General features: G+C 40.8%; 6 protein-coding genes across 7 annotated transcripts in view; all 6 read right to left on the bottom strand.

Moving 5' to 3' along the window:
* Positions 1–248: 248 nt before the first annotated feature.
* On the bottom strand, positions 249–1,547 carry LOC131968702 (G-protein coupled receptor 84-like). Its single transcript, XM_059329690.1, has one exon. The coding sequence runs from the start codon at positions 1,542–1,544 to the stop codon at positions 360–362; it is 1,185 nt and encodes a 394-aa protein (XP_059185673.1). The 5' UTR covers positions 1,545–1,547; the 3' UTR covers positions 249–359.
* Positions 1,548–4,239: 2,692 nt separating this feature from the next.
* LOC131968701 (G-protein coupled receptor 84-like) lies at positions 4,240–6,125 on the bottom strand. Its single transcript, XM_059329689.1, has one exon. It carries the CDS (start codon positions 6,120–6,122, stop codon positions 4,860–4,862), a length of 1,263 nt encoding a protein of 420 aa, XP_059185672.1. The 5' UTR covers positions 6,123–6,125; the 3' UTR covers positions 4,240–4,859.
* A 3,048-nt stretch (positions 6,126–9,173) lies between these two features.
* On the bottom strand, positions 9,174–11,420 carry LOC131968698 (G-protein coupled receptor 84-like). Its single transcript, XM_059329685.1, has 2 exons — positions 11,347–11,420; positions 9,174–10,692 (listed from the first exon to the last, which is right to left on the bottom strand). Exon 2 carries the CDS (start codon positions 10,689–10,691, stop codon positions 9,429–9,431), a length of 1,263 nt encoding a protein of 420 aa, XP_059185668.1. The 5' UTR covers position 10,692; positions 11,347–11,420; the 3' UTR covers positions 9,174–9,428.
* Positions 11,421–13,853: 2,433 nt separating this feature from the next.
* Positions 13,854–16,424, bottom strand: LOC131968699 (G-protein coupled receptor 84-like). The gene is made up of 2 exons (XM_059329686.1): positions 16,355–16,424; positions 13,854–15,700 (listed from the first exon to the last, which is right to left on the bottom strand). Exon 2 carries the CDS (start codon positions 15,697–15,699, stop codon positions 14,440–14,442), a length of 1,260 nt encoding a protein of 419 aa, XP_059185669.1. The 5' UTR covers position 15,700; positions 16,355–16,424; the 3' UTR covers positions 13,854–14,439.
* A 2,978-nt stretch (positions 16,425–19,402) lies between these two features.
* On the bottom strand, positions 19,403–20,647 carry LOC131969191 (G-protein coupled receptor 84-like). Its single transcript, XM_059330369.1, has one exon. The coding sequence runs from the start codon at positions 20,645–20,647 to the stop codon at positions 19,403–19,405; it is 1,245 nt and encodes a 414-aa protein (XP_059186352.1).
* Positions 20,648–23,980: 3,333 nt separating this feature from the next.
* Positions 23,981–27,296, bottom strand: part of LOC131968695 (zinc finger protein 385A-like) — a 33,179-nt gene continuing 29,863 nt past the window's right edge. For both annotated transcript variants that reach the window (XM_059329682.1, XM_059329683.1), the window contains exons 5-8: positions 26,684–27,004; positions 25,389–25,576; positions 24,755–24,841; positions 23,981–24,635 (exon numbers count right to left, since the gene is read on the bottom strand). In XM_059329682.1, the coding sequence (XP_059185665.1) occupies positions 24,408–24,635; positions 24,755–24,841; positions 25,389–25,576; positions 26,684–27,004 (824 nt within the window). In that variant the 3' untranslated portion in view covers positions 23,981–24,407. The remainder of the gene's footprint in view (positions 24,636–24,754; positions 24,842–25,388; positions 25,577–26,683; positions 27,005–27,296) is intronic.

The following is a 27,296-nucleotide window of genomic DNA, read 5'->3' on the forward strand; positions in this document are numbered from 1 at the left end:
TGGCTGCAGGAGACTTTTGTGTCTGAAGCTGGGGTGTTTGGGCTTCCTGGAAGAAACAGCCAATGAGATTTCACACCTCAGTTATATTCAAATCCACCTGGAGCTGTGGCGATGGTGGGGGTGGGTGTTGTGTATCTTTGGTTGGAGGGGAACAAAGAGAACCTCCATTTTGAGGGCATGATGCGAAGAAATTGCTGTCACAATTCCATTCCATTTAGTATATAGTATATCCAAATGAACACTTATGGGATACCTGTGACCCCAACATGAGGATTAACTCGCTTTTAGGGCCAGGCAATTTATGGAAGTGCAGTTTTTGGCACTTCAGAATTGGCTTCAGTTTTCATATCTGAAGGTTGTCACTTGGTGGAACACCAGGTCCAGAGGCAGGTGAATGGTGCAGCAGCCCTGCCGAGCAACACATGATAGGCCTGTCGAAACTGTCTGTTCATGACAGCATAGAGCATGGGGTTGATGCAGGTGTTGAGCCCGCTGATCTTCCCACTGAGCATGTACAGAACCTGTGGCGCACGTTCATGTTTATCTAATGTGTTGAGAACAATGTACGGAACAAAGCAAATCAAAAAGCACAGGAAAACCGCTAAACACATGCGTGTCACACGCTTCATTTCTTTATCATCTCCTGAGGCTGTGGAGTGACCAGAGGATGTTGCCTTTGTGGGAGCAGGTGTGGCTGAAGGTGATGTTGGAATGATGTCAAGGGGAGACTCGTTGGCTGCTGATAAATTTGGGTCCATGGTAGAAGCCTCAGATAGATCTACCTGACTGCTCATCTCCCAGGTACATGTCTTTTCTCCACCACTGTCATCAGTCTCCTGAGCTGAAGAAGCTGGTTTCTTCCTGGAGGACTTGTAGCTGATCCTGTAGCGCTGCAGAGCTTTTGAGGCAATCCTGACACGTCTGTAGATGAGGAGGTAGAATACACTGACACAGCCGAGACCAACAAAAAGGTAGAAAAAGAGCACAATGGTGCTGTAGGGACGACCCTTGGTGCGATTGAAGCTGCATGCGCACACCTTTGGCACAAACTCAAAAACAGGCCAGAGTGGGCTGAACGAGACCAGGCCAAGTGCCCACGATGAGCTCAGGAGTAAAGTAAGACCCCAATTGGAGAAGACATGGTCAAACCAAGCCCTTTTTGCCACCATGAGATATCGGCTCATTGCTACCAGGCAGAGGGTGACAATGGAGACACTGTAGGAAACGAAGATAAGCAGGGCAGAGATGCTGCACCAGAGTGGACCACTGCGCCATCTGAGGTTTAGATATGTGTCAACCATGAAGGGCTGCAGTGTGGTGCAGTACAGGAGATCGGCTACAGCCAGGTTAACGATGAGCACATTGAAGCGAGTCCTCAGACGTGGGTCTAAGACGAAGGCCAGGATGGTCATCAGGTTCCCCACCGTACCAGTGATGATCACGCCACATCCCCACACCACAGCAAAGTAACGGTATCCTACAAGTAAAGGACTGTAGCAGGAGAAGGGGTCGTCCTCTGTTTGGTTTGTCAGGTTCGTCAGCATTCTGTCAACCAACAGAAATCAGAAAACATGTCAACACATCTGTAATGATGCTTTCAGACATCAAGCAGTTGCCTGCAGCCACCTCAAATGTTTTTAATGTCAGCTGTGCTGCTAACTGGTTGGCAAAGCAGCGGGAGGGAGGCTGGCTGGCTGAAGACAACAGGTCGTTACTTAAGAGCTATTTCAGTTTGCTGAATTATACACCTCTTCTTCATCGGTGAAAGGACACATCAATGAGGAGAAATTAAAATAGAAACAAGATCTTTGTACAGTATGGTCTCAGAACAGTTACCATCCTTGTAATAGTTACTTAAAAGTGTTTTTAATATCAACTCTTTTCATCTCCTTTATTTTTGACTGCCGTGCATTCAGCATATAGATTATGTCTAATTTAATAAAACACTGCATAGAATAGAGCGAGCAAATTTAACATTGATCGAACATACATTTAAAAGAGATTGAAGACAAATAACAAAAATAAATCTGTAGGGCAAATAAAGCCCAATGTTAAAACAAAACAGCTGTGAATCTTTTACCTTTAGGCTGAATATTTGATGTGTAGCTGCATCTTTTTCTGCAATGATCTGCTGCACTGACTGTCGGCTTCCTGCTGGCCTTTAATGAGCATCTTCAGTGTTGCTGTGGTGTGGTGCATCATCAGCCTAAATAACTGAAGTGAAACATAGTACCTTGTCTGGTTTAAACTGTAGATGCAGCCAGTAGCACAAATATTACAATATAAAATAGACAAGGGTTGCAAATAATGATTGCTTTAAAGGGTCAAACACAAACCAAACCACTTAAAATCATCCGTCTTTAATGTCATTTTTAATGCAAATGCACAGGCAAAACAAAAGACTTCATTATTCACCTTCGAGTTGATGACTTCTACCAGTCTTTTTTATAGATGTGTGGTGTCTGTCATTCTCTGCAGTGATCTCATCCGCTCAGAGTCAGGTGTCCTTTTTTAATGTTGTTGTCTGTACATCCTTATTTTTACCATTGAAGTGACCAATGCTGGTGTTATTTTGATCTCATCAGTTTGTGTGTGGCATCATGAAAAATATTTATCCTGGAGATACCTATTGTACCAGGAACAAATGCAAAATTTGAATGCTTGAATTTCCATCTGTATGTGCATAGATTGATTTGATCAGAACTGTGCAAGATGCAAATTCTAAACTTCACAGGTGTGATATTGATAATAAAATGAAAGCCAAATTAAAAGATGGGTGTAGTTTAAGCAAGGGTGCCAAAATACGGCGGAGTAAAAAATATGAAAGGAACCTTACACTCCCAACAAAAGGTGATTTTAAAAGCGATGTAGGTCACGTATCAGGCAGGATGGACGGTTTGAATGAAACCTGGACTTTCAACCCAGACACTGGTGTTTGGTGTTCGAACATTATATCCAGAAGTAGTGTTTTTAAACCTAATACTGTACTTTTTTCCTAACCTTTTGGAAGTATTTTTACCTATGATTTATACAAAAATGCTGCCATATTCCATATACCCTGATGAAATGCTGTGAAGGTATGACAGTATGAAATAATCTATACCGCCCAAACCTAATTCATACACCAATTCGTGAGACCAGGCTGCCACAGAAGTTAATGGAAATGATATCACCTGCATGCAAATTGGACTTTGGTGTTTGCAAATTCGAGGTGTGAAGTTGTGGCATTTCGTCAGTAGCTTGAACTCATGATTATAAATAATTTAAAGGCCAAAAAGTGGATATGCTTTTTTGTGTATCAGTAAAATTTGTTAGTCACTTCAAGTATTACTATATTACGGTGCTTTATGTCAACAGAGAGTGACTTTAAATAAACATTACTCACATCATCACATTACTAAATTACTTACAACCAAATGCATTTGTTGTTTATTGTTATTGCCATATCTCATTACAATTGGAAAAAAATAAATCACCAACATTGCTTACAACCATGAACTCAGTTTATTGATTTATACTCATCTGTGTATGTGGTCGTTTTTACTTAACATATTGCTGGTGTCTTTCATCACACTATTTTCCACACTTATGTATGGGATAGTGGTGAAAATGTCGTCGGTATCCTTGAATGTGCACGCAAGACAAAGATCATTAACTTCTCTGTGAAGAACAGAGCAGAAGTTTGTCCAAGCAGCAGCTCACACTTTGCCCAGGTGAGCTTCAAAGGGGCGCTACACAGGAGAGATAAAAGTAAATGTATGGTGTTGATCTTTTACAATGTCTTTAATCGTTGTATTGCTGTATTGTGCAAAAAAGTGGACAACACACCTTAAAGTAGTCCCTTCATATTATACTAGTCTAGTTTTATAGTTGTGCTATATTAAGTTGCACCTTAATTTACCTTACCTGAAGAGGAGTTAAATACCACAATACATCTGCGTGAATATCATAATTTAACATGTATAATCACCATTAACATGTATTATCACCCAAACTGGCATTTCGTGTATTTGTTGTGAATACTTCTCTATTACATCCATTTATGTAACAGTATGACCATGAACTGAATTCAGTAACATATAATAAGGTACTTTATACATCCTACTGACACACATCAACATTATATTGATCTTTCACAGTGATTTAAAATGACCCTCATGCACATGAACTGAGTTTGTTTTCACAATCAAGGTGTTTTATATTTTATTCAACCATCAAATTAACCTTGATTCTAATACTGACCAGACAATAATCATTTTAAAGGCAAACTCTTTCAACTCCCTCACCTTATATTATCCACACAGACAAACAACTGAGGAGTCAATAGGGACTGAATGTAGGTTGCACTACAAAGAATATCATGCAGGACCTGAATAATAGAAACATCACTTTAAAGTCCAGGAGTGTAGGATCTCATTGTTGACAACATTGACTGTATAGAATCTGGACGTAGTCTCCTTGATGCCAGTGAATTTTAAAGTGGGTGAATCTCCCTGTCGCCATCTTGGCAGTGCCCAACTCCTCCCAACTCCAGACTAATCCAAAAATAGGCAAAAAGGCTGAGCAGGGGAGAGCTGAGGTGTGCTAAATGCAGTGGCTAGTCACCTGAGAGGGCACCTGCCTGTCACTCAAAGCAGCCACGCCTTAAATTATGTTTAGCTTTAAGCCTTCATATAGTTCAAAGGGCTAATATAAAAGTAGTTGTCATGAAGGCAGAAATAAGATACAGAGATCAAAACAGTTTTTGTACCAAGCAGTAAATATGTTTATTTCTGCTGCAGAGTTGAGGATTTTAACATGGGTGCTGATGAGGATGAACTCACTTTTGGAGACTTTAAGAAACTGCAGTTTTTTTGCATTTAAGCATTGGCTTCAATTTTCAGCTCCGGTGGTGGTTGCTTGGTGGAACACCAGGTCCAGAGACAGGTGAATGGTGCAGCAGCCCTGGTGAGCAGCAAATGGTAGGCCTGTCGAAACTGTCTGTTCATGACAGCATAGAGCATGGGGTTGATGCAGCTGTTGAGCCAGGTGAGGTTTGCACTGAGTATGTACACTACCTGTGGTGCACGTTCATGTTTGTCAATTGTGTTGAGAAAAATGTACGGAACAAAGCAAAGCAAAAAGCACAGGAAAACTGCTAAACACATGCGTGTCACATGCTTCATTTCTTTATCATCTCCTGAGGCTGTGGAGTGGCCAGAGGGTGTTGCCTTTGTGGGAGCAGGTGTGGCTGAAGGTGATGTTGGGACGATGTCAAGGGGAGACTCGTTGGCTGCTGATGACTTTGGGCCCATGGTAGAAGCTTTGGCAGATTTGGAGGTTTCACAGGTGTTATTATCTGTATTTTGGGCTAGATCTACCTGACTGCTCATCTCAAAGCTACATGTCTTTTCTCCACCACTGTCATCAGTCTCCTGAGCTGAAGAAACTGGTTTCTTTCTGGAGGACTTGCGGCTGATCCTGTAGCGCTGCAGAGATTTTGAGGCAATCCTGACACGTCTGTAGATGAGGAGGTAGAATACACCGAAACAGCCCAGACCAACAAAAAAATAGAAAAAGAGCAGAATGGTGCTGTAGGGACGACCCCTGGTGCGATTGAAGCTGCATGCGCACACCTTTGGCACAAACTCAAAAACAGGCCAGAGTGGGCTGAACGAGACCAGGCCAAGTGCCCACGCTGAGCTGAGGAGTAAAGTAAGACCCCAATTGGAGAAGACATGGTCAAACCAAGCCCTTTTTGCCACCATGAGATATCGGCTCATTGCTACCAGGCAGAGGGTGACAATGGAGACACTGTAGGAAACGAAGATGAGCAGGGCAGAGATGCTGCACCAGAGTGGACCACTGCGCCATCTGAGGTTTAGATATGTGTCAACCATGAAGGGCTGCAGTGTGGTGCAGTACAGGAGATCGGCTACAGCCAGGTTGACGATGAGCACATTGAAGCGAGTCCTCAGACGTGGGTCTAAGACGAAGGCCAGGATGGTCATCAGGTTCCCCACCGTACCAGTGATGATCACGCCACATCCCCACACCACAGCAAAGTAACGGTATCCTACAAGTAAAGGACTGTAGCAGGAGAAGGGGTCGTCCTCTGTTTGATTTGTCTGGTTCGTCAGCATTCTGTCAACCAACAGAAATCAGAAAACATGTCAACACATCTGTAATGATGCTTTCAGACATCAAGCAGTTGCCTGCAGCCACCTCAAATGTTTTTAATGTCAGCTGTGCTGCTAACTGGTTGGCAAAGCAGCGGGAGGGAGGCTGGCTGGCTGAAGACAACAGGTCGTTACTTAAGAGCTATTTCAGTTTGCTGAATTATACACCTCTTCTTCATCGGTGAAAGGACACATCAATGAGGAGAAATTAAAATAGAAACAAGATCTTTGTACAGTATGGTCTCAGAACAGTTACCATCCTTGTAATAGTTACTTAAAAGTGTTTTTAATATAAACTCTTTTCATCTCCTTTATTTTTGACTGCCGCATATAGATTATGTCTAATTTAATAAAACACTGCATAGAATAGAGCAAGCAAATTTAACATTGATCGAACATACATTTAAAAGAGATTGAAGACAAATAACAAAAATAAATCTGTAGGGCAAATAAAGCCCAATGTTAAAACAAAACAGCTGTGAATCTTTTACCTTTAGGCTGAATATTTGATGTGTAGCTGCATCTTTTTCTGCAATGATCTGCTGCACTGACTGTCGGCTTCCTGCTGGCCTTTAATGAGCATCTTCAGTGTTGCTGTGGTGTGGTGCATCATCAGCCTAAATAACTGAAGTGAAACATAGTACCTTGTCTGGTTTAAACTGTAGATGCAGCCAGTAGCACAAATATTACAATATAAAATAGACAAGGGTTGCAAATAATGATTGCTTTAAAGGGTCAAACACAAACCAAACCACTTAAAATCATCCGTCTTTAATGTCATTTTTAATGCAAATGCACAGGCAAAACAAAAGACTTCATTATTCACCTTCGAGTTGATGACTTCTACCAGTCTTTTTTATAGATGTGTGGTGTCTGTCATTCTCTGCAGTGATCTCATCCGCTCAGAGTCAGGTGTCCTTTTTTAATGTTGTTGTCTGTACATCCTTATTTTTACCATTGAAGTGACCAATGCTGGTGTTATTTTGATCTCATCAGTTTGTGTGTGGCATCATGAAAAATATTTATCCTGGAGATACCTATTGTACCAGGAACAAATGCAAAATTTGAATGCTTGAATTTCCATCTGTATGTGCATAGATTGATTTGATCAGAACTGTGCAAGATGCAAATTCTAAACTTCACAGGTGTGATATTGATAATAAAATGAAAGCCAAATTAAAAGATGGGTGTAGTTTAAGCAAGGGTGCCAAAATACGGCGGAGTAAAAAATATGAAAGGAACCTTACACTCCCAACAAAAGGTGATTTTAAAAGCGATGTAGGTCACGTATCAGGCAGGATGGACGGTTTGAATGAAACCTGGACTTTCAACCCAGACACTGGTGTTTGGTGTTCGAACATTATATCCAGAAGTAGTGTTTTTAAACCTAATACTGTACTTTTTTCCTAACCTTTTGGAAGTATTTTTACCTATGATTTATACAAAAATGCTGCCATATTCCATATACCCTGATGAAATGCTGTGAAGGTATGACAGTATGAAATAATCTATACCGCCCAAACCTAATTCATACACCAATTCGTGAGACCAGGCTGCCACAGAAGTTAATGGAAATGATATCACCTGCATGCAAATTGGACTTTGGTGTTTGCAAATTCGAGGTGTGAAGTTGTGGCATTTCGTCAGTAGCTTGAACTCATGATTATAAATAATTTAAAGGCCAAAAAGTGGATATGCTTTTTTGTGTATCAGTAAAATTTGTTAGTCACTTCAAGTATTACTATATTACGGTGCTTTATGTCAACAGAGAGTGACTTTAAATAAACATTACTCACATCATCACATTACTAAATTACTTACAACCAAATGCATTTGTTGTTTATTGTTATTGCCATATCTCATTACAATTGGAAAAAAATAAATCACCAACATTGCTTACAACCATGAACTCAGTTTATTGATTTATACTCATCTGTGTATGTGGTCGTTTTTACTTAACATATTGCTGGTGTCTTTCATCACACTATTTTCCACACTTATGTATGGGATAGTGGTGAAAATGTCGTCGGTATCCTTGAATGTGCACGCAAGACAAAGATCATTAACTTCTCTGTGAAGAACAGAGCAGAAGTTTGTCCAAGCAGCAGCTCACACTTTGCCCAGGTGAGCTTCAAAGGGGCGCTACACAGGAGAGATAGAAGTAAATGTATGGTGTTGATCTTTTACAATGTCTTTAATCGTTGTATTGCTGTATTGTGCAAAAAAGTGGACAACACACCTTAAAGTAGTCCCTTCATATTATACTAGTCTAGTTTTATAGTTGTGCTATATTAAGTTGCACCTTAATTTACCTTACCTGAAGAGGAGTTAAATACCACAATACATCTGCGTGAATATCATAATTTAACATGTATAATCACCATTAACATGTATTATCACCCAAACTGGCATTTCGTGTATTTGTTGTGAATACTTCTCTATTACATCCATTTATGTAACAGTATGACCATGAACTGAATTCAGTAACATATAATAAGGTACTTTATACATCCTACTGACACACATCAACATTATATTGATCTTTCACAGTGATTTAAAATGACCCTCATGCACATGAACTGAGTTTGTTTTCACAATCAAGGTGTTTTATATTTTATTCAACCATCAAATTAACCTTGATTCTAATACTGACCAGACAATAATCATTTTAAAGGCAAACTCTTTCAACTCCCTCACCTTATATTATCCACACAGACAAACAACTGAGGAGTCAATAGGGACTGAATGTAGGTTGCACTACAAAGAATATCATGCAGGACCTGAATAATAGAAACATCACTTTAAAGTCCAGGAGTGTAGGATCTCATTGTTGACAACATTGACTGTATAGAATCTGGACGTAGTCTCCTTGATGTCAGTGAATTTTAAAGTGGGTGAATCTCCCTGTCGCCATCTTGGCAGTGCCCAACTCCTCCCAACTCCAGACTAATCCAAAAATAGGCAAAAAGGCTGAGCAGGGGAGAGCTGAGGTGTGCTAAATGCAGTGGCTAGTCACCTGAGAGGGCACCTGCCTGTCACTCAAAGCAGCCACGCCTTAAATTATGTTTAGCTTTAAGCCTTCATATAGTTCAAAGGGCTAATATAAAAGTAGTTGTCATGAAGGCAGAAATAAGATACAGAGATCAAAACAGTTTTTGTACCAAGCAGTAAATATGTTTATTTCTGCTGCAGAGTTGAGGATTTTAACATGGGTGCTGATGAGGATGAACTCACTTTTGGAGACTTTAAGAAACTGCAGTTTTTTTGCATTTAAGCATTGGCTTCAATTTTCAGCTCCGGTGGTGGTTGCTTGGTGGAACACCAGGTCCAGAGACAGGTGAATGGTGCAGCAGCCCTGGTGAGCAGCAAATGGTAGGCCTGTCGAAACTGTCTGTTCATGACAGCATAGAGCATGGGGTTGATGCAGCTGTTGAACCAGGTGAAGTTTGTACTGAGTATGTACAGAACCTGTGGTGCACGTTCATGTTTGTCAATTGTGTTGAGAAAAATGTACGGGACAAAGCAAAGCAAAAAGCACAGGAAAACTGCTAAACACATGCGTGTCACACGCTTCATTTCTTTATCATCTCCTGAGGCTGTGGAGTGGCCAGAGGGTGTTGCCTTTGTGGGAGCAGGTGTGGCTGAAGGTGATGTTGGGACGATGTCAAGGGGAGACTCGTTGGCTGCTGATGAATTTGGGCCCATGGTAGAAGCTTCGGCAGATTTGGAGGTTTCACAGGTGATATTATCTGTATTTTGGGCTAGATCTACCTGACTGCTCATCTCAAAGCTACATGTCTTTTCTACACCACTGTTATCAGTCTCTTGAGCAGAAGAAGCTGGTTTCTTTCTGGAGGACTTGCGGCTGATCCTGTAGCGCTGCAGAGATTTTGAGGCAATCCTGACACGTCTGTAGATGAGGAGGTAGAATACACCGACACAGCCCAGACCAACAAAGAAGTACAAAAAGAGCACAATGGTGCTGTAGGGACGACCCCTGGTGCGATTGAAGCTGCATGCGCACACCTTTGGCACAAACTCAAAAACAGGCCAGAGTGGGCTGACGGTGGCCAGGCAAAGTGCCCACGCTGAGCTCAGGAGTAAAGTAAGACCACAATTGGAGAAGACACGGTCAAACCAAGCCCTTTTTGCCACCATGAGATATCGGCTCATTGCTACCAGGCAGAGGGTGACAATGGAGACACTGGTGGAAATGAAGATAAGCAGGGAACAGATGCTGCACCAGAGTGGACCACTGCGCCATCTGAGGTTTAGATATGTGTCAACTATGAAGGGCTGCATTATGGTGCAGTACAGGAGATCGGCTACAGCCAGGTTGACGATGAGCACATTGAAGCGAGTCCTCAGACGTGGGTCTAAGGCGAAGGCCAGAAGGGTCATCAGGTTCCCCACCGTACCAGTGATGATCACGCCACATCCCAACACCACAGCAAAGTAACGGTATCCTACAAGTAAAGGACTGTAGCAGGAGAAGGGGTCATCCTCTGTTTGGTTTGTCAGGTTCGTCAGCATTCTGTCAACCAACAGAAACCAGAAAACATGTCAATAAATCTGTAATGATGCATTCAGACATTAAGCAGTTGCCTGCAGCCACCTCAAATGTTTTCAATGTCAGCTGTGCTGCTGATGTGGCCGGCAAAGCAGCGGGAGGGAGGCTGACTGACCATTACTTAATGTAAAGTACACTCTCTCACTGACATACACACGCAAATTGTTTCATATTTTGTGTTTTTATCATTTAAAACATGTGGATTTACATTCCTAAAAGGGCATTAAAGGGTTAAAATTATTTAAGAAATACATGTACATTTTATAGTTATGATCAGGACTGAAGTTGGTCAAAAGATGTAATGCATTGAAAGTGAAAAAAAATATTCATATATAATATTTTTATAGCACTTTTTAAGAGGTGAAAATGTTTTGCACCTAGGGTAATACATTAACATTTTTTGAAGGGGTGCACAAGGGTTAAACTGATGCAGCCAGTAGCACACACTGGTGCTCAAAATTAAGAGCAAATATTACAGTATTAAATAGACAAGGATTGCAAATAATGGTTGTTTTAAAAGGTCAAACCCAATCCAAGGCAAACCACTCAAAACCATTAATCTGAAATGTAATTTTTAACGCAAATGCACAGGCAAAACGAAAGACTTCAGTTACTCACCTTCAAGTTGATGACTTCTACCAGTCTTTTTTATAGATGTGTGGTGTTTGTCATTCTCTGCAGTGATCTTATCTGCTCAGAGTCGGGTGTCCTTTTTGAATGTTGTTGTCTGTACATCCCCTTTTTACTATAGAAATGACCACAATGCTGGTGTTATTTTGATCTGATCAGTCTGTATGTGTCATCATGGAAAATATTTATCCTGGAGGCACCTACTATGCCAGGAACTAACGCAAAATTTGAATGCTTGAATTTCCATCTGTTTGTGCATAGATCAGAACTGTGTAAGATGCAAATTCTAAACCTCACAGGTGTGATGTTGATGTTAAAATGAAAGCCAAATTCAAAGATGGGTGTAGTTCAAGCAAAGGTGCCAAAATAAGGCAGGGTAAAAAATATAAAAGGAACCTTACACTCCCAACAAAACATGATGTTAAAAGTGATGTAGGTCACGTATCAGGCGGGATGGACAGGACCCTGGACTTTCAACCCGGACACTGGTGTTTGGTGTTCGAACATTATATCCAGAAGAAGTGTTTTTTAAACCTAATCCTGTTCTTTATTTCTAACCTTTAGGAAGTATTTTTACACAACATATTTTACACAAATGCCGCCATGTACCATATACCCTGATTAAAATGTTGGGAAGGTCTGACGGTATGAAATAACCTATACCGCCCAAACCTAATTCATACACCATTTGCATACATTGCATATAACTACTCATTTGTGTATTTGGTCATTTCCCCTCTGTTATATATTGCTGGTGTCTTTCATCTCACTGATTTCCACACTTACATGGGATAGTGGTGAAAATGTCATCTGCAGGGCTGGACTGGTCATCTGGCATACCCGGTGGGCCGCCAGGTCATTTGGGCTGATGATATATATATATATTTTTAAATTTCTAATTTATATTTTGGTTGACTGATTGTTCTGATTCTTTTGAGCCAAGCAGCCAATTTAGTAGACTCATTGGCCAATGGTAAAAAACAAAACAGGGGGAGGGCCAAGAGCCGAGGCCCCCTCCTCCTTTTGCCCATTGGCTGTCGAACAATCAATCAGTCACGGCACAGACAAAATAAAAATCAATGCGTAGGAGTCGCAGGAAAATGATGAGAAAAACAAACGACAAACCCTTCAGGCAAATGCTGCCATATGAGCTAAACTAACTGAAATGTTTAGTGCTGCAGTAGCCGGACCTTACTTAGCTTCTTTAGCAGAACTGGCAGCAGCGACGACAGGTAATGATGAAGGTGGTCTTTAAGAATTAGGCGAGAGAGGTTGATGGCAGCAACATGCGGTAAGAAGTGATAAATGGATTTCTGCCTGGCTCAAATATCATTAAGTCAGGTTAATAACTTTATTTTGTTAGCTTGCTAACTTTTTGAACACAGCGTATGTAGTTTGCTTGCTACGTTATCAATGTATCGTGTATAGGTGGGTGTCTTGTTTACAAACAATACTGGGTGCGTGCGCATATTAAGAGCTTATTAAGTTTCTGCTGTCTCCACTAGCGTGCACTGATGATAGTAAGTTTGGCACGTCCAGACTTTGAATGGAGTTTAAAATGTATGGACACCCTGTCTACCGAATTGGTTGAAGTTTTTTGACTGGCACTGCAACATGCTTTGCTTGCTGTTTTTTCTGTTCAGTTATATTACACGTTTGCCATGCATTCTATTGCCAATTGTCTTAATAACATGTTGGTCAGTCCTATTAGTGTTGTGAAGCTGATTTGCTGTTATCTGTGCCAGTATGATCAGTTGTTGATAGATTTGGAGGTGATAAACAGACTAGCAGTTATACATGAAGGTAATAAAAAGAAAATTAAACTTAGTCGGTAAAAAACTTAGAGTCAAAGAGCTTGGGCCTGATCAGCCTGATTAACTTCTCTATGAAGAACAGAGCAGAAGTTTGTCCAAGCAGCAGCTCACACTTGGTCCAGGTGAGCTTCAAAGGGCGCTACACAGGAGAGATAGAAGTAAATATATGGTGTTGATCTTTTACAATGTCTTTAATCATTGTATTGCTGTATTGTGCAAAAAAGTGGACAACAAACCTTAATGTAGTCCCTTCATATTATACTAGTCTAGTTTTATAGTGGTGCTATGTTAAGTTGCACCTTGATTTACCTTGCCTAAGGAAAAGTTGAATAACACACTACACCTGCTTGAATATCATAATTGAACATGTATTATCATAATGAACATGTATTATCACCCAAACTGGCATTTCATGTATTTGTTGTGAATTCTTCTCTTTTACATCCATTTATGTGACAGTATGACCATGACCTGAATTCCGTAACATATAATAAGGTACTTTATACATCCTACTGACACACATCAACATTATATTGATCTTTCACAGTGATTTAAAATGACCCTCATGCACATGAACTGACTTTGTATTCACATTCAAGGTGTTTTATATTTCAATCAATCCATGAATTAATCTTTGTTCTAATATTGAACACACAATATTCATTTTAAAGGCAAACTCTTTCAACTCCCTCACCTTATATTATCCACACAGACAAACAACTGAGGAGTCAATAGTGACTGAATGCAGGTTGCACTACAAAGAATATCATGTAGGACCTGAATAATAGAAACATCACTTTAAAGTCCAGGAGTGTAGGATCTCATTGTTGACAACATTGACTGTATAGAATCTGGACGTAGTCTCCTTGATGCCAGTGAATTTTAAAGTGGGTGAATCTCTCTGTTGCCATCTTGGCAGTGCCCAACTCCTCCCAACTCCAGACTAATCCAAAAATAGGCAAAAAGGCTGAGCAGGGGAGAGCTGAGGTGTGCTAAATGCAGTGGCTAGTCACCTGAGAGGGCACCTGCCTGTCACTCAGAGCAGCCACGCCTTAAATTATGTTTAGCTTTAAGCCTTCATATAGTTAAAGGGCAAATATAAAAAATAGTTGTCATGAAGGCAGAAATAAGATACAGAGATCAAAACAGTTTTTGTACCAAGCAGTAAATATGTTTATTTCTGCTGCAGAGTTGAGGATTTTAACATGGGTGCTGATGAGGATGAACTCACTTTTGGAGACTTTAAGAAACTGCAGTTTTTTTGCATTTAAGCATTGGCTTCAATTTTCAGCTCCGGTGGTGGTTGCTTGGTGGAACACCAGGTCCAGAGACAGGTGAATGGTGCAGCAGCCCTGGTGAGCAGCAAATGGTAGGCCTGTCGAAACTGTCTGTTCATGACAGCATAGAGCATGGGGTTGATGCAGCTGTTGAACCAGGTGAAGTTTGTACTGAGTATGTACAGAACCTGTGGTGCACGTTCATGTTTGTCAATTGTGTTGAGAAAAATGTACGGGACAAAGCAAAGCAAAAAGCACAGGAAAACTGCTAAACACATGCGTGTCACACGCTTCATTTCTTTATCATCTCCTGAGGCTGTGGAGTGGCCAGAGGGTGTTGCCTTTGTGGGAGCAGGTGTGGCTGAAGGTGATGGGACGATGTCAAGGGGAGACTCGTTGGCTGCTGATGAATTTGGGCCCATGGTAGAAGCTTCGGCAGATTTGGAGGTTTCACAGGTGATATTATCTGTATTTTGGGCTAGATCTACCTGACTGCTCATCTCAAAGCTACATGTCTTTTCTACACCACTGTTATCAGTCTCTTGAGCAGAAGAAGCTGGTTTCTTTCTGGAGGACTTGCGGCTGATCCTGTAGCGCTGCAGAGATTTTGAGGCAATCCTGACACGTCTGTAGATGAGGAGGTAGAATACACCGACACAGCCCAGACCAACAAAGAAGTACAAAAAGAGCACAATGGTGCTGTAGGGACGACCCCTGGTGCGATTGAAGCTGCATGCGCACACCTTTGGCACAAACTCAAAAACAGGCCAGAGTGGGCTGACGGTGGCCAGGCAAAGTGCCCACGCTGAGCTCAGGAGTAAAGTAAGACCCCAATTGGAGAAGACACGGTCAAACCAAGCCCTTTTTGCCACCATGAGATATCGGCTCATTGCTACCAGGCAGAGGGTGACAATGGAGACACTGGTGGAAATGAAGATAAGCAGGGAACAGATGCTGCACCAGAGTGGACCACTGCGCCATCTGAGGTTTAGATATGTGTCAACTATGAAGGGCTGCATTATGGTGCAGTACAGGAGATCGGCTACAGCCAGGTTAACGATGAGCACATTGAAGCGAGTCCTCAGACGTGGGTCTAAGGCGAAGGCCAGAAGGGTCATCAGGTTCCCCACCGTACCAGTGATGATCACGCCACATCCCAACACCACAGCAAAGTAACGGTATCCTACAAGTAAAGGACTGTAGCAGGAGAAGGGGTCATCCTCTGTTTGGTTTGTCAGGTTCGTCAGCATTCTGTCAACCAACAGAAACCAGAAAACATGTCAATAAATCTGTAATGATGCATTCAGACATTAAGCAGTTGCCTGCAGCCACCTCAAATGTTTTCAATGTCAGCTGTGCTGCTGATGTGGCCGGCAAAGCAGCGGGAGGGAGGCTGACTGACCATTACTTAATGTAAAGTACACTCTCTCACTGACATACACACGCAAATTGTTTCATATTTTGTGTTTTTATCATTTAAAACATGTGGATTTACATTCCTAAAAGGGCATTAAAGGGTTAAAATTATTTAAGAAATACATGTACATTTTATAGTTATGATCAGGACTGAAGTTGGTCAAAAGATGTAATGCATTGAAAGTGAAAAAAAATATTCATATATAATATTTTTATAGCACTTTTTAAGAGGTGAAAATGTTTTGCACCTAGGGTAATACATTAACATTTTTTGAAGGGGTGCACAAGGGTTAAACTGATGCAGCCAGTAGCACACACTGGTGCTCAAAATTAAGAGCAAATATTACAGTATTAAATAGACAAGGATTGCAAATAATGGTTGTTTTAAAAGGTCAAACCCAATCCAAGGCAAACCACTCAAAACCATTAATCTGAAATGTAATTTTTAACGCAAATGCACAGGCAAAACGAAAGACTTCAGTTACTCACCTTCAAGTTGATGACTTCTACCAGTCTTTTTATAGATGTGTGGTGTTTGTCATTCTCTGCAGTGATCTTATCTGCTCAGAGTCGGGTGTCCTTTTTGAATGTTGTTGTCTGTACATCCCCTTTTTACTATTGAAATGACCACAATGCTGGTGTTATTTTGATCTGATCAGTCTGTATGTGTCATCATGGAAAATATTTATCCTGGAGGCACCTACTATGCCAGGAACTAACGCAAAATTTGAATGCTTGAATTTCCATCTGTTTGTGCATAGATCAGAACTGTGTAAGATGCAAATTCTAAACCTCACAGGTGTGATGTTGATGTTAAAATGAAAGCCAAATTCAAAGATGGGTGTAGTTCAAGCAAAGGTGCCAAAATAAGGCAGGGTAAAAAATATAAAAGGAACCTTACACTCCCAACAAAACATGATGTTAAAAGTGATGTAGGTCACGTATCAGGCGGGATGGACAGGACCCTGGACTTTCAACCCGGACACTGGTGTTTGGTGTTCGAACATTATATCCAGAAGAAGTGTTTTTTAAACCTAATCCTGTTCTTTATTTCTAACCTTTAGGAAGTATTTTTACACAACATATTTTACACAAATGCCGCCATGTACCATATACCCTGATTAAAATGTTGGGAAGGTCTGACGGTATGAAATAACCTATACCGCCCAAACCTAATTCATACACCATTTGCATACATTGCATATAACTACTCATTTGTGTATTTGGTCATTTCCCCTCTGTTATATATTGCTGGTGTCTTTCATCTCACTGATTTCCACACTTACATGGGATAGTGGTGAAAATGTCATCTGCAGGGCTGGACTGGTCATCTGGCATACCCGGTGGGCCGCCAGGTCATTTGGGCTGATGATATATATATATTTTTTTAAATTTCTAATTTATATTTTGGTTGACTGATTGTTCTGATTCTTTTGAGCCAAGCAGCCAATTTAGTAGACTCATTGGCCAATGGTAAAAAACAAAACAGGGGGAGGGCCAAGAGCCGAGGCCCCCTCCTCCTTTTGCCCATTGGCTGTCGAACAATCAATCAGTCACGGCACAGACAAAATAAAAATCAATGCGTAGGAGTCGCAGGAAAATGATGAGAAAAACAAACGACAAACCCTTCAGGCAAATGCTGCCATATGAGCTAAACTAACTGAAATGTTTAGTGCTGCAGTAGCCGGACCTTACTTAGCTTCTTTAGCAGAACTGGCAGCAGCGACGACAGGTAATGATGAAGGTGGTCTTTAAGAATTAGGCGAGAGAGGTTGATGGCAGCAACATGCGGTAAGAAGTGATAAATGGATTTCTGCCTGGCTCAAATATCATTAAGTCAGGTTAATAACTTTATTTTGTTAGCTTGCTAACTTTTTGAACATAGCGTATGTAGTTTGCTTGCTACGTTATCAATGTATCGTGTATAGGTGGGTGTCTTGTTTACAAACAATACTGGGTGCGTGCGCATATTAAGAGCATATTAAGTTTCTGCTGTCTCCACTAGCGTGCACTGATGATAGTAAGTTTGGCACGTCCAGACTTTGAATGGAGTTTAAAATGTATGGACACCCTGTCTACCGAATTGGTTGAAGTTTTTTGACTGGCACTGCAACATGCTTTGCTTGCTGTTTTTTCTGTTCAGTTATATTACACGTTTGCCATGCATTCTATTGCCAATTGTCTTAATAACATGTTGGTCAGTCCTATTAGTGTTGTGAAGCTGATTTGCTGTTATCTGTGCCAGTATGATCAGTTGTTGATAGATTTGGAGGTGATAAACAGACTAGCAGTTATACATGAAGGTAATAAAAAGATAATTAAACTTAGTCGATAAAAAACTTAGAGTCAAAGAGCTTGGGCCTGATCAGCCTGATTAACTTCTCTATGAAGAACAGAGCAGAAGTTTGTCCAAGCAGCAGCTCACACTTGGTCCAGGTGAGCTTCAAAGGGCGCTACACAGGAGAGATAGAAGTAAATATATGGTGTTGATCTTTTACAATGTCTTTAATCATTGTATTGCTGTATTGTGCAAAAAAGTGGACAACAAACCTTAATGTAGTCCCTTCATATTATACTAGTCTAGTTTTATAGTGGTGCTATGTTAAGTTGCACCTTGATTTACCTTGCCTAAGGAAAAGTTGAATAACACACTACACCTGCTTGAATATCATAATTGAACATGTATTATCATAATGAACATGTATTATCACCCAAACTGGCATTTCATGTATTTGTTGTGAATTCTTCTCTTTTACATCCATTTATGTGACAGTATGACCATGACCTGAATTCAGTAACATATAATAAGGTACTTTATACATCCTACTGACACACATCAACATTATATTGATCTTTCACAGTGATTTAAAATGACCCTCATGCACATGAACTGACTTTGTATTCACATTCAAGGTGTTTTATATTTCAATCAATCCATGAATTAATCTTTGTTCTAATATTGAACACACAATATTAATTTTAAAGGCAAACTCTTCCAACTCCCTCACCTTATATTATCCACACAGACAAACAACTGAGGAGTCAATAGTGACTGAATGCAGGTTGCACTACAAAGAATATCATGTAGGACCTGAAAAATAGAAACATCACTTTAAGTCCAGCAGTTTAGGATCTGATTGTTGACAACATAGACTGTAAAAAATCTGGACGTAGTCTCTGTGATGCCAGTGAATCTCAAAGTGGGTGAATCTCTCTGTCACCATCTTGGCAGTGCCCGACTCCTCCAGACTAATCCAAAAATAGGCAAAAAGGCTGAGCGGGGATGAGTTGAGGTGTGCTGAAAATAGCTAGCCACCTGAGAGGGCACCTGCCTGTCACTCAGAGCAGCCACACCCTTAATTATGCATAGCTTTAAGCCTTCATATAGTTTAAAGTGCTAATATAAAATAGTTGTCATAAAGGCAGGAATTAGCTATATAAGCAGTTTTTGTACCAAGCTGTAAATATGTTTATTTCTTCTGAAAAAGTTTAACACGGAGGCTGATGAGGATTAAGTTACTTTTGGAGCCGGGCAATTTAAGGAACTGCAGTTTTTGGCACTTCTGCATTGGCTTCAATTTTCAGCTCCGGTGGTGGTTGCTTGGTAGAACACCAGGTCCAGAGACAGGTGAATGGTGCAGCAGCCCTGGTGAGCAGCAAATGGTAGGCCTGTCGAAACTGTCTGTTCATGACAGCATAGAGCATGGGGTTGATGCAGGTGTTGAGCCAGCTGAACTTCCCACTGAGCATGTACAGAACCTGTGGCGCACGTTCATGTTTGTCTATTGTGTTAAGAAAAATGTACGGAACAAAGCAAAGCAAAAAGCACAGGAAAACCGCTAAACACATGCGTGTCACACGCTTCATTTCTTTATCATCTCCTGAGGCTGTGGAGTGGCCAGAGGATGTTGCCTTTGTGGGAGCAGGTGTGGCTGATGGTGATGTTTGGACGATTACAGGGGGAGACTTGTTGGCAGCTGATGAATTTTCTGCCATGGTAGAAGCCTCAGATAGATCTACTTGACTGCTCATCTCACAGCTACATGTCTTTTCTACACCACTGTCATCAGTCTCTTGAGCTGAAGAAGCTGGTTTCTTCCTGGAGGACTTGTAGCTGATCCTGTAGCGCTGCAGAGCTTTTGATGCAATCCTGACACGTCTGTAGATGAGGAGGTAGAATACACTGACACAGCCCAGACCAACAAAAAAGTAGAAAAAGAGCACAATGGTGCTGTAGGGACGACCCCTGGTGCGATTGAAGCTGCATGCGCACACCTTTGGCACAAACTCAAAAGCAGGCCAGAGTGGGCTGAACGAGGCCAGGCCAAGTGCCCACGCTGAGCTGAGGAGTAAAGTAAGACCCCAATTGGAGAAGACATGGTCAAACCAAGCCCTTTTTGCCACCATGAGATATCGGCTCATTGCGACCAGGCAGAGGGTGACAATGGAGACACCGTTGGAAACGAAGACGAGCAGGGCAGAGATGCTGCACCAGAGTGGACCACTGCGCCATCTGAGGTTTAGGTAGGTGTCAACTATGAAGGGCTGCAGTATGGTGCAGTACAGGAGATCGGCTACAGCCAGGTTGACGATGAGCACATTGAAGCGAGTCCTCAGACGTGGGTCTAAGGCGAAGGCCAGGATGGTCATCAGGTTCCCCACCGTACCAGTGATGGTCACGCCACATCCCCACACCACACCGAAGTAACGGTATCCTACAAGTAAAGGACTGTAGCAGGAGAAGGGGTCATCCTCTGTTTGATTTGTCTGGTTCATCAGCATTCTGTCAACCAACAGAAATCAGAAAACATGTAAACACATCTGTAATGATGCTTTCAGATATTTAGCAGTTGCCTGCAGCCACCTCAGATGTTTTCAGTGTCAGCTGTGCTGCTGATGTGGCCGGCAAACAAGTGTGGCTTTTGAACATGGCAACCAGAAAAAAACAAACTGAAGGAAACAGGATTTTATTTAAGAGCTATTTAAGTTTGATGAATGATACACCTCTTTTTCATCGGTGAACAAACATATCAGTGGGAAGAAACAGTTGTGGTGCATCATCAGCCAAAATAACCGAAGTGAAAAACGGCACCTTGTCTGGTTTAAACTGTAGATGCAGCCAGTAGCACACGCTGGTGCTCAAAATGAGGAGCAAATATTAAAGTATTAAATAGACAAGGGTTGCAAATAATGATTGTTTTAAAAAGTCAAACCCAATCCACGGCAAACTACTCAAATCCATTAATCACTAATGTCATTTTTAATGCAAATGCACAAGCAAAACAAAAGACTTCAATTACTCACCTTCGAGTTGATGACTTCTACCAGTCTTTTTATGGATGTGTGGTGTCTAATCTGCTCAGAGTCGGGTGTGCTTTTTGAATGGTGTTGTCTGTACATCCTCTTTTTTAATATTGAAGTGACAACAATGTTGGTGTTATTTTGATCTAATCAGTCTGTATGTGGGTGTGTTTCATCATGGAAAATATTTCCTCCGGAGGCACCTACTATACTAGGAACTAACGCAAAATTTGAATGCTTGAATTTCCATCTGTTTGTGCATAGAATTATCAGATCAGAACTGTGTAAGATGCAAATTATAAACCTCACAGGTGTGATGTTGATATTAAAATGAAAGCCAAATTAAAAGATGGGTGGAGTTTAAGCAAGGGGGCCAAAATAAGGCAGGGTAGAAAGGAACCTTACACCCCCAACGAAACGTGATTTTAAAAGTGATCACGTATCGGGCGTGCAGGACGGACGGTCCGAACGAATCCTGGACTTTGTTCTGTGTTCGAACATAATCCTGTTCTTTTTTTCCTAACCCCTAGAAAGTATTTTTACACAAATGCCACCATATACCATATAGCCTGATGAAATGTTAGAAAGGGATGAAAGTGTATTAAAGAACCTATACCGCCCAAACCTTATTCAGACACCAATTACTGATAACAGGCTGTTATTATTTAAAACAGGGTTTTTTTGTTTTTTTTTAAATTATTTTATTAAAATTATTATTTTTTAATTAATTAAAAATAATTTAAAAAATTGTTTTGGTTGACTGATAGCCCAGTGGCTCCCTCTGCTCTGTCAATCAATCAATTAGTCACTACACGGCCCAACAGGTCTTTTGGTCTAGACTTTTTTTTTTTTGGTTGACTGATTGGCCAATGGTTGAAAAAATAAAAAATAAAACGGGCAGAGGGAGGGCCGAAAGCCTAGGCCCACTCCTCCTTGGGCCCATCGGCTGTCAATCAGTCATGCCACAGACAGAAATAAGAAAGGAGAAGAAACGCAGAGTCACAGAGAAATTATGAGAAAACAACAAGCCCTTCAGACAGATGCTAACGAATGCGTTAAACTGACTGGACCTGTCTCTGCACCTGTTGCAGCACTGGCTGCCAGCCACTGTGTAGCGTATCCGGATGAATTACTTTGTGTCGCTAAACATGTAGCTTTCAAAATAAAACACATTGAAGCGCTAACAAAAAAGCTGTCAAAATATGATGCTTTAAATAAACATACAAGAAGCCTTATTCCCCTTCATAATTATTCCCTACTTTACAATCAGGTCGGCAAACTCATTATTTTAAGATCAGTGATCAGTATCACTTCAAGTATTACTATAGTATGGTGCTGTATGTCAACAGAGAGTGACTTAAATAAATATTACTCACATCATCACATTACTAAATTATTTACAACCAAATGCATTTGTTATTTATTGTTATTGCCATATCTCATTACAATTGAAAAAAAGAAATCACCAACATTGCTTACAACCATGAACTCAGTTTAATGATTTTATATATAATTTCATTTTACTTTAACAATTAGGAAGCCCCAACATGTACCTTTTCTCATATTTTTTTTAAATAATCTACATTTACAGTAATGTTTCAATACACTTCTCCTAAATAACACTTCATACATTTGTAGACATTTTCTTTTTATTGCAGTTAACAAGAAAAGTTAGCAGGAGTGCTTTAAGTATTGCTACAGTTTCCTTTTCCTAAAGTTTCCCTCTAATGTTTCACAAGCCATCATGACAGGGAGAGTTCAGGGTCATGAAGGGTTGGAGCACACGAGGCAGAGCAGACAAACTAAACTTTTTTTTATTTTTATCCCACTACAAGCCTATATTACTAGCAAAAATGTTGTGTTGTTTTGTTTTTGCATACAACTATTCATCTGTGTATGTGGTCCTTTTTCTTCTGTAACATATTGCTGGTGTCTTTCATCCCACTGTTTTCTACACTTATGTATGGGATAGTGGTGAAAATGTCGTCTGTATAATTGAATGTGCACGCAATGCAGAGATCTGCTACTTAAGTCTTAAATCAACCATTGTCCTGCTGTGCTCACAGTGTTGAAACTATTTCATTAAGACACTGAAACCTTTCTATGTTGTGCAGTGAGGTGCAGATGAAAACAGAGATGATTATTTTAAATGTATTGAAGCCATTGGAATAGAGACTTTCCACGCAGACTTTTACTTATGTGCTTTGTGTGATATTACACACATGGTTTGCCATTCACGGAAAATCCTGGGAATCAGCAGAGAAACTATTTAACTTGAGACGGCTACATCTTGACCTTCAGCAAACAAACTAACAACATGGGTTTTCCCTCTCGTTCTACTCTCATTGCCTCCAATCTTAATGCATTTTACACAGGCCATTAGAATAAGCACTGATAGCTGCATAGTGCACTAGTCTACCTCTGCCAAACTTGTTGTTGATGTACAGTTTTAAGACATTATGCAATTTTTACCCTTTTGCTGTTCCTCTTTGACTTCTCGTTTCTGTCCCATGGAGGTAAAAATAGACCATTTAGGCCAGCTGTGAAAATGAAAACATACAGTACAAAGAAATGTTTACCAGTAACTGCACGAACGGCACACAAAGTGTTGTTACCTTTTCCTCTTTATAGGCCACAAAAACAGAACTTTATAGTTGTATAATCCACCATACTGTGACAGCTACATCATCGTACCAGCTAATATTAGAGGCAACTACTAAATCTAACCCAGCGGGTGTGTGTTTGAGAACATCAATGCTTTGGATATGTAATGAATCCTTGCAGAGGTGAACATTAAAAACATAAGAGGTAGGGTTTTGAGTCAGATACAGTGGATCGTATGTTAGATGAAGATTATTAGTCAGTTGCAGATTGGAGTATGCTCAAAGACGCCCATGCTTGATAGAAACTTGTTTATAAGTTCCTCTTACAACTATCTGCAAAGTCTACTTGGTGATCTGCAGATAGTCGAGTGATGAAGGGAAACTGGGGTGGATGGAAACATATGGTCTCTTTCAAATGTCTGAGATTTGTCAGTTATCTCAGGTTCTCCCTGTTAACGTTACAGCAGTGGTCTGCAACCACAGCATGCACCATGAAGAGTCGTATTTATGTTCACTGATTTTATCATAGTGAATCAGCAACTGGAGCCACACCAGCTGATTTGGCTCTTGATGGCACACGGTTGCAGGCCTCCGCTTCACAGTGTGCTTCTTCCTGATTCATCCTCGCTCTCTCACCGTCAGTAAGGAGTGAAGAGGATTGGCCCGTGCGTGGTGCGGATGGGGCCTGGGGCCGGCCTCAGCAGGCTGAGGGGTGTTCCCTGTAGGAGGTGGTGATGGGGGTGAGGGTGGGAGGTCGGGCAAGGAGGACGTAGTGCCAGCTGATTGGAGGAGGCTGCGGCCGCCATGGCTGCGGCAACAGCCAGAGGATTTGGTAAAAGTCCGGCCCCCAGAGTTTTTGGAAGTTCCTTTGAGAAAGACAGGGGCAAATAAAAGTGAATTAATTGATGCTTGCATGAGTTTTTCTAAAATGTAAATAATAATGTTTTTATAGGGCAGAACTGAGGAAGGCAAACTAAGTTTCTACCATAAAGTCTGTGCGCTTCTTGTGCCGACTGAGTAGAGGATTGGGTTTCCCTGCAACTCCATCCCGATGTCTCCGGCTAGATATATGCTGTAACATAAAGAAAAAGAACAGATATTGGATACTAGTTTCAAGTCTTCTTTAATACAGCATGGTGTTCATTTTATAAATTGTGGTCCCATTTACAGTAAAATAGAGGATAACGCTGGGTATGTTTTAGGGTGCAGCTTCTAGTGATTGACAAGTTGCTATCATGATGCACTCTGTTTTGCTTTGACCCTTTCACAGTATTTTTTCACTTCATCAAAGTTAAATGTATAATTTTTTGCATGTCTTCAATGTTTGGCTGTACTAAAAGACACTTTAAAAACTTGGCTGTTCATTTTAAATAATGATCACCTATTGCTAACCAAGCTATCTAGCACTAGCTTTAGCTAGTTTAGCTGGCTCCCGATCCCTTCTGCACATGTGCTTGCTGCCCAACATGATAAAAATGCCATGGCCAAAATGCTGAACTTCAGAACTGTGAAAGTCCACAAACCAAAAGGTGAGTGGACCTCGCGGTGACTACGTCCATCATGTTTTTACAGTCTATGGTCACTTTGGGTATTTTGAATCTTTTTGTGGGTTTTTGCACCTGTTTAAGCTGCAGCTCTGAGTTCACTCTGACGTTGCAGATCTCACAGTGGAAGGTGCGTTCCTGAGTGTTGGGGTCAGAAGACAGCTCTCCTCCCTGCTCCGGACTGGGTTTCGGACCCAGGCGGGGGTACGCTTTAATGGGTCCCAGTCCACTCCGAGCCTCCAGAATGGTTTTGTGTTTGGTACCTGGAAACAGCAATGTAAAAAAAGGCATAATTTAATACAACAGTAATTGTGGCATGTCACAGTACCCCATCTTTTAAGCAAATGTGAATGAGGAGTCCTTAAAGTGCCTCTGCAATTCTATGACAACTAGGAAATCTCAGCGGATCATGTGATATATAAAAAAAGAAATCTCCAGAACAGAATCATTTTCATTGCATTTTTATTGCAGCAAAATAAGGATTGCCAAGTAGAGTAACAGCCCCACGCTGTAATTGGGACACTGTCCAAACATAAATATAAGTGCAATCATTTGCTCATCCTTCTTGACATATATTAAATTGAAACTGGACAAAGATTATTATCTTTGTCCAGTTTCAATTTAATACATTATTATTATCAATTATTTAATATATTTACTGTTCAAATTTCTGCACTGTTTATTTAAAATATTCACTCATTTTGAATTCTGATGCCTGCAACATATTTCAATAAACTTGGGACAGGGACGTGTTTACCTCTGTGTTACAACTTTCCCAGTCTTTTGTTGCCTCTGTCCCATTTAAAAAAAATGTATTGCTGGCATCAAATTCAGAATAAGCATATCCATGAAGCTGATAAGCACAAAATATATTGTCGTTGTACAGTTTTCAATGAATGTATGTCAAAAAGAATTAGCAGAGATGATCACATTCTGTTTTATTTACGTTTTAAACTTGTACCTTTGCCTATACAATATTGGCATGCAAATGATTGTGATACTAAGCTGTATTGATTTTTTTCCTCCACACCATCTCCGCTCGAGATGGGAAAGTATTCCTGTAATTGCATTCACTGCAGGCGACACTATTTAGTGTAGATAGTAGGAAGTGAGGTTTTAATCACCACCCATCACACTTAGTTTTAACCAGCTATTCTTACCACTAAGTGGCACTAATGCACCAGCTTTATTTTTCCAAACTTAAAATGCAGAACAAGTGCAGAGATGCTTTTACAGAGCCATGCTTCAGGGCTTCTGATTTGCTCCTAAGAGTGCATAATACATTATGCTGAGGTTTATTTCTCTTAAGATCGTGCATGTGGTGTGATGTCTTTATGAGTATGTGCACTCTGACAATGTTGTGCTGTTACCTTTGTTATGTGCCTCCAGTTGTGAGAGGGAATTAACAGCTACTTTGCACAAGGAACAGTAGAGAAGCTTCTTGGCTTTCTCTTCCTCTGACTCTCCAGAAGAAGGGCTGGGTGCCGGGGACGGGGTGTCAGGAAGACCAGCCGCTGCCGGGTCTGCAGGGGGTGTACTGAGGGCCACGGAGGGGGAGGGAGAGGGTGGCAAAGGTGTGCTGACAGAAGGCAAGAGGGGACACTCTGCATCTGCAGAGCTCAGTGAGGGTGTCGGAAGGAGGTTCAGGGTCAAAGGTGACTTGTTAGAGTTGGGACAGGATTGGGTGTCATCTGTAAAAGGCACAAAGTTTTCAGGTTAATGAATCATATGTGGAAAGTCAACCATATTATTAACTATTCAACTCTGGTGATCATGATGTAAACGTGAAAATAATTACTATGCCTGCAACTAATAATTATTTTCATTTTCATTTCATTTACCTGCAGATTATTAAAATTTGGTACATAACATGACAGAAAATAGCAGAAAATGTCCATCCAAGTTTTTTCAAATTTCAAGGTGATATCTTTAGAAGTATTGCTTTGTCAGTTCAAAAACCAAAGATGTTCCATTTATATGATA

The sequence above is a fragment of the Centropristis striata genome, chromosome 3 (genome assembly GCF_030273125.1).
Source record: "Centropristis striata isolate RG_2023a ecotype Rhode Island chromosome 3, C.striata_1.0, whole genome shotgun sequence".
Lineage (NCBI taxonomy): Eukaryota > Metazoa > Chordata > Actinopteri > Perciformes > Serranidae > Centropristis > Centropristis striata.

Coding starts and splice junctions, on each gene's coding strand:
- LOC131968702 (XM_059329690.1), bottom strand. CDS start 1,544: ATGCTGACGAACCTGACAAACCAAACAGAGGACGACCCCTTCTCCTGC.
- LOC131968701 (XM_059329689.1), bottom strand. CDS start 6,122: ATGCTGACGAACCAGACAAATCAAACAGAGGACGACCCCTTCTCCTGC.
- LOC131968698 (XM_059329685.1), bottom strand. CDS start 10,691: ATGCTGACGAACCTGACAAACCAAACAGAGGATGACCCCTTCTCCTGC.
- LOC131968699 (XM_059329686.1), bottom strand. CDS start 15,699: ATGCTGACGAACCTGACAAACCAAACAGAGGATGACCCCTTCTCCTGC.
- LOC131969191 (XM_059330369.1), bottom strand. CDS start 20,647: ATGCTGATGAACCAGACAAATCAAACAGAGGATGACCCCTTCTCCTGC.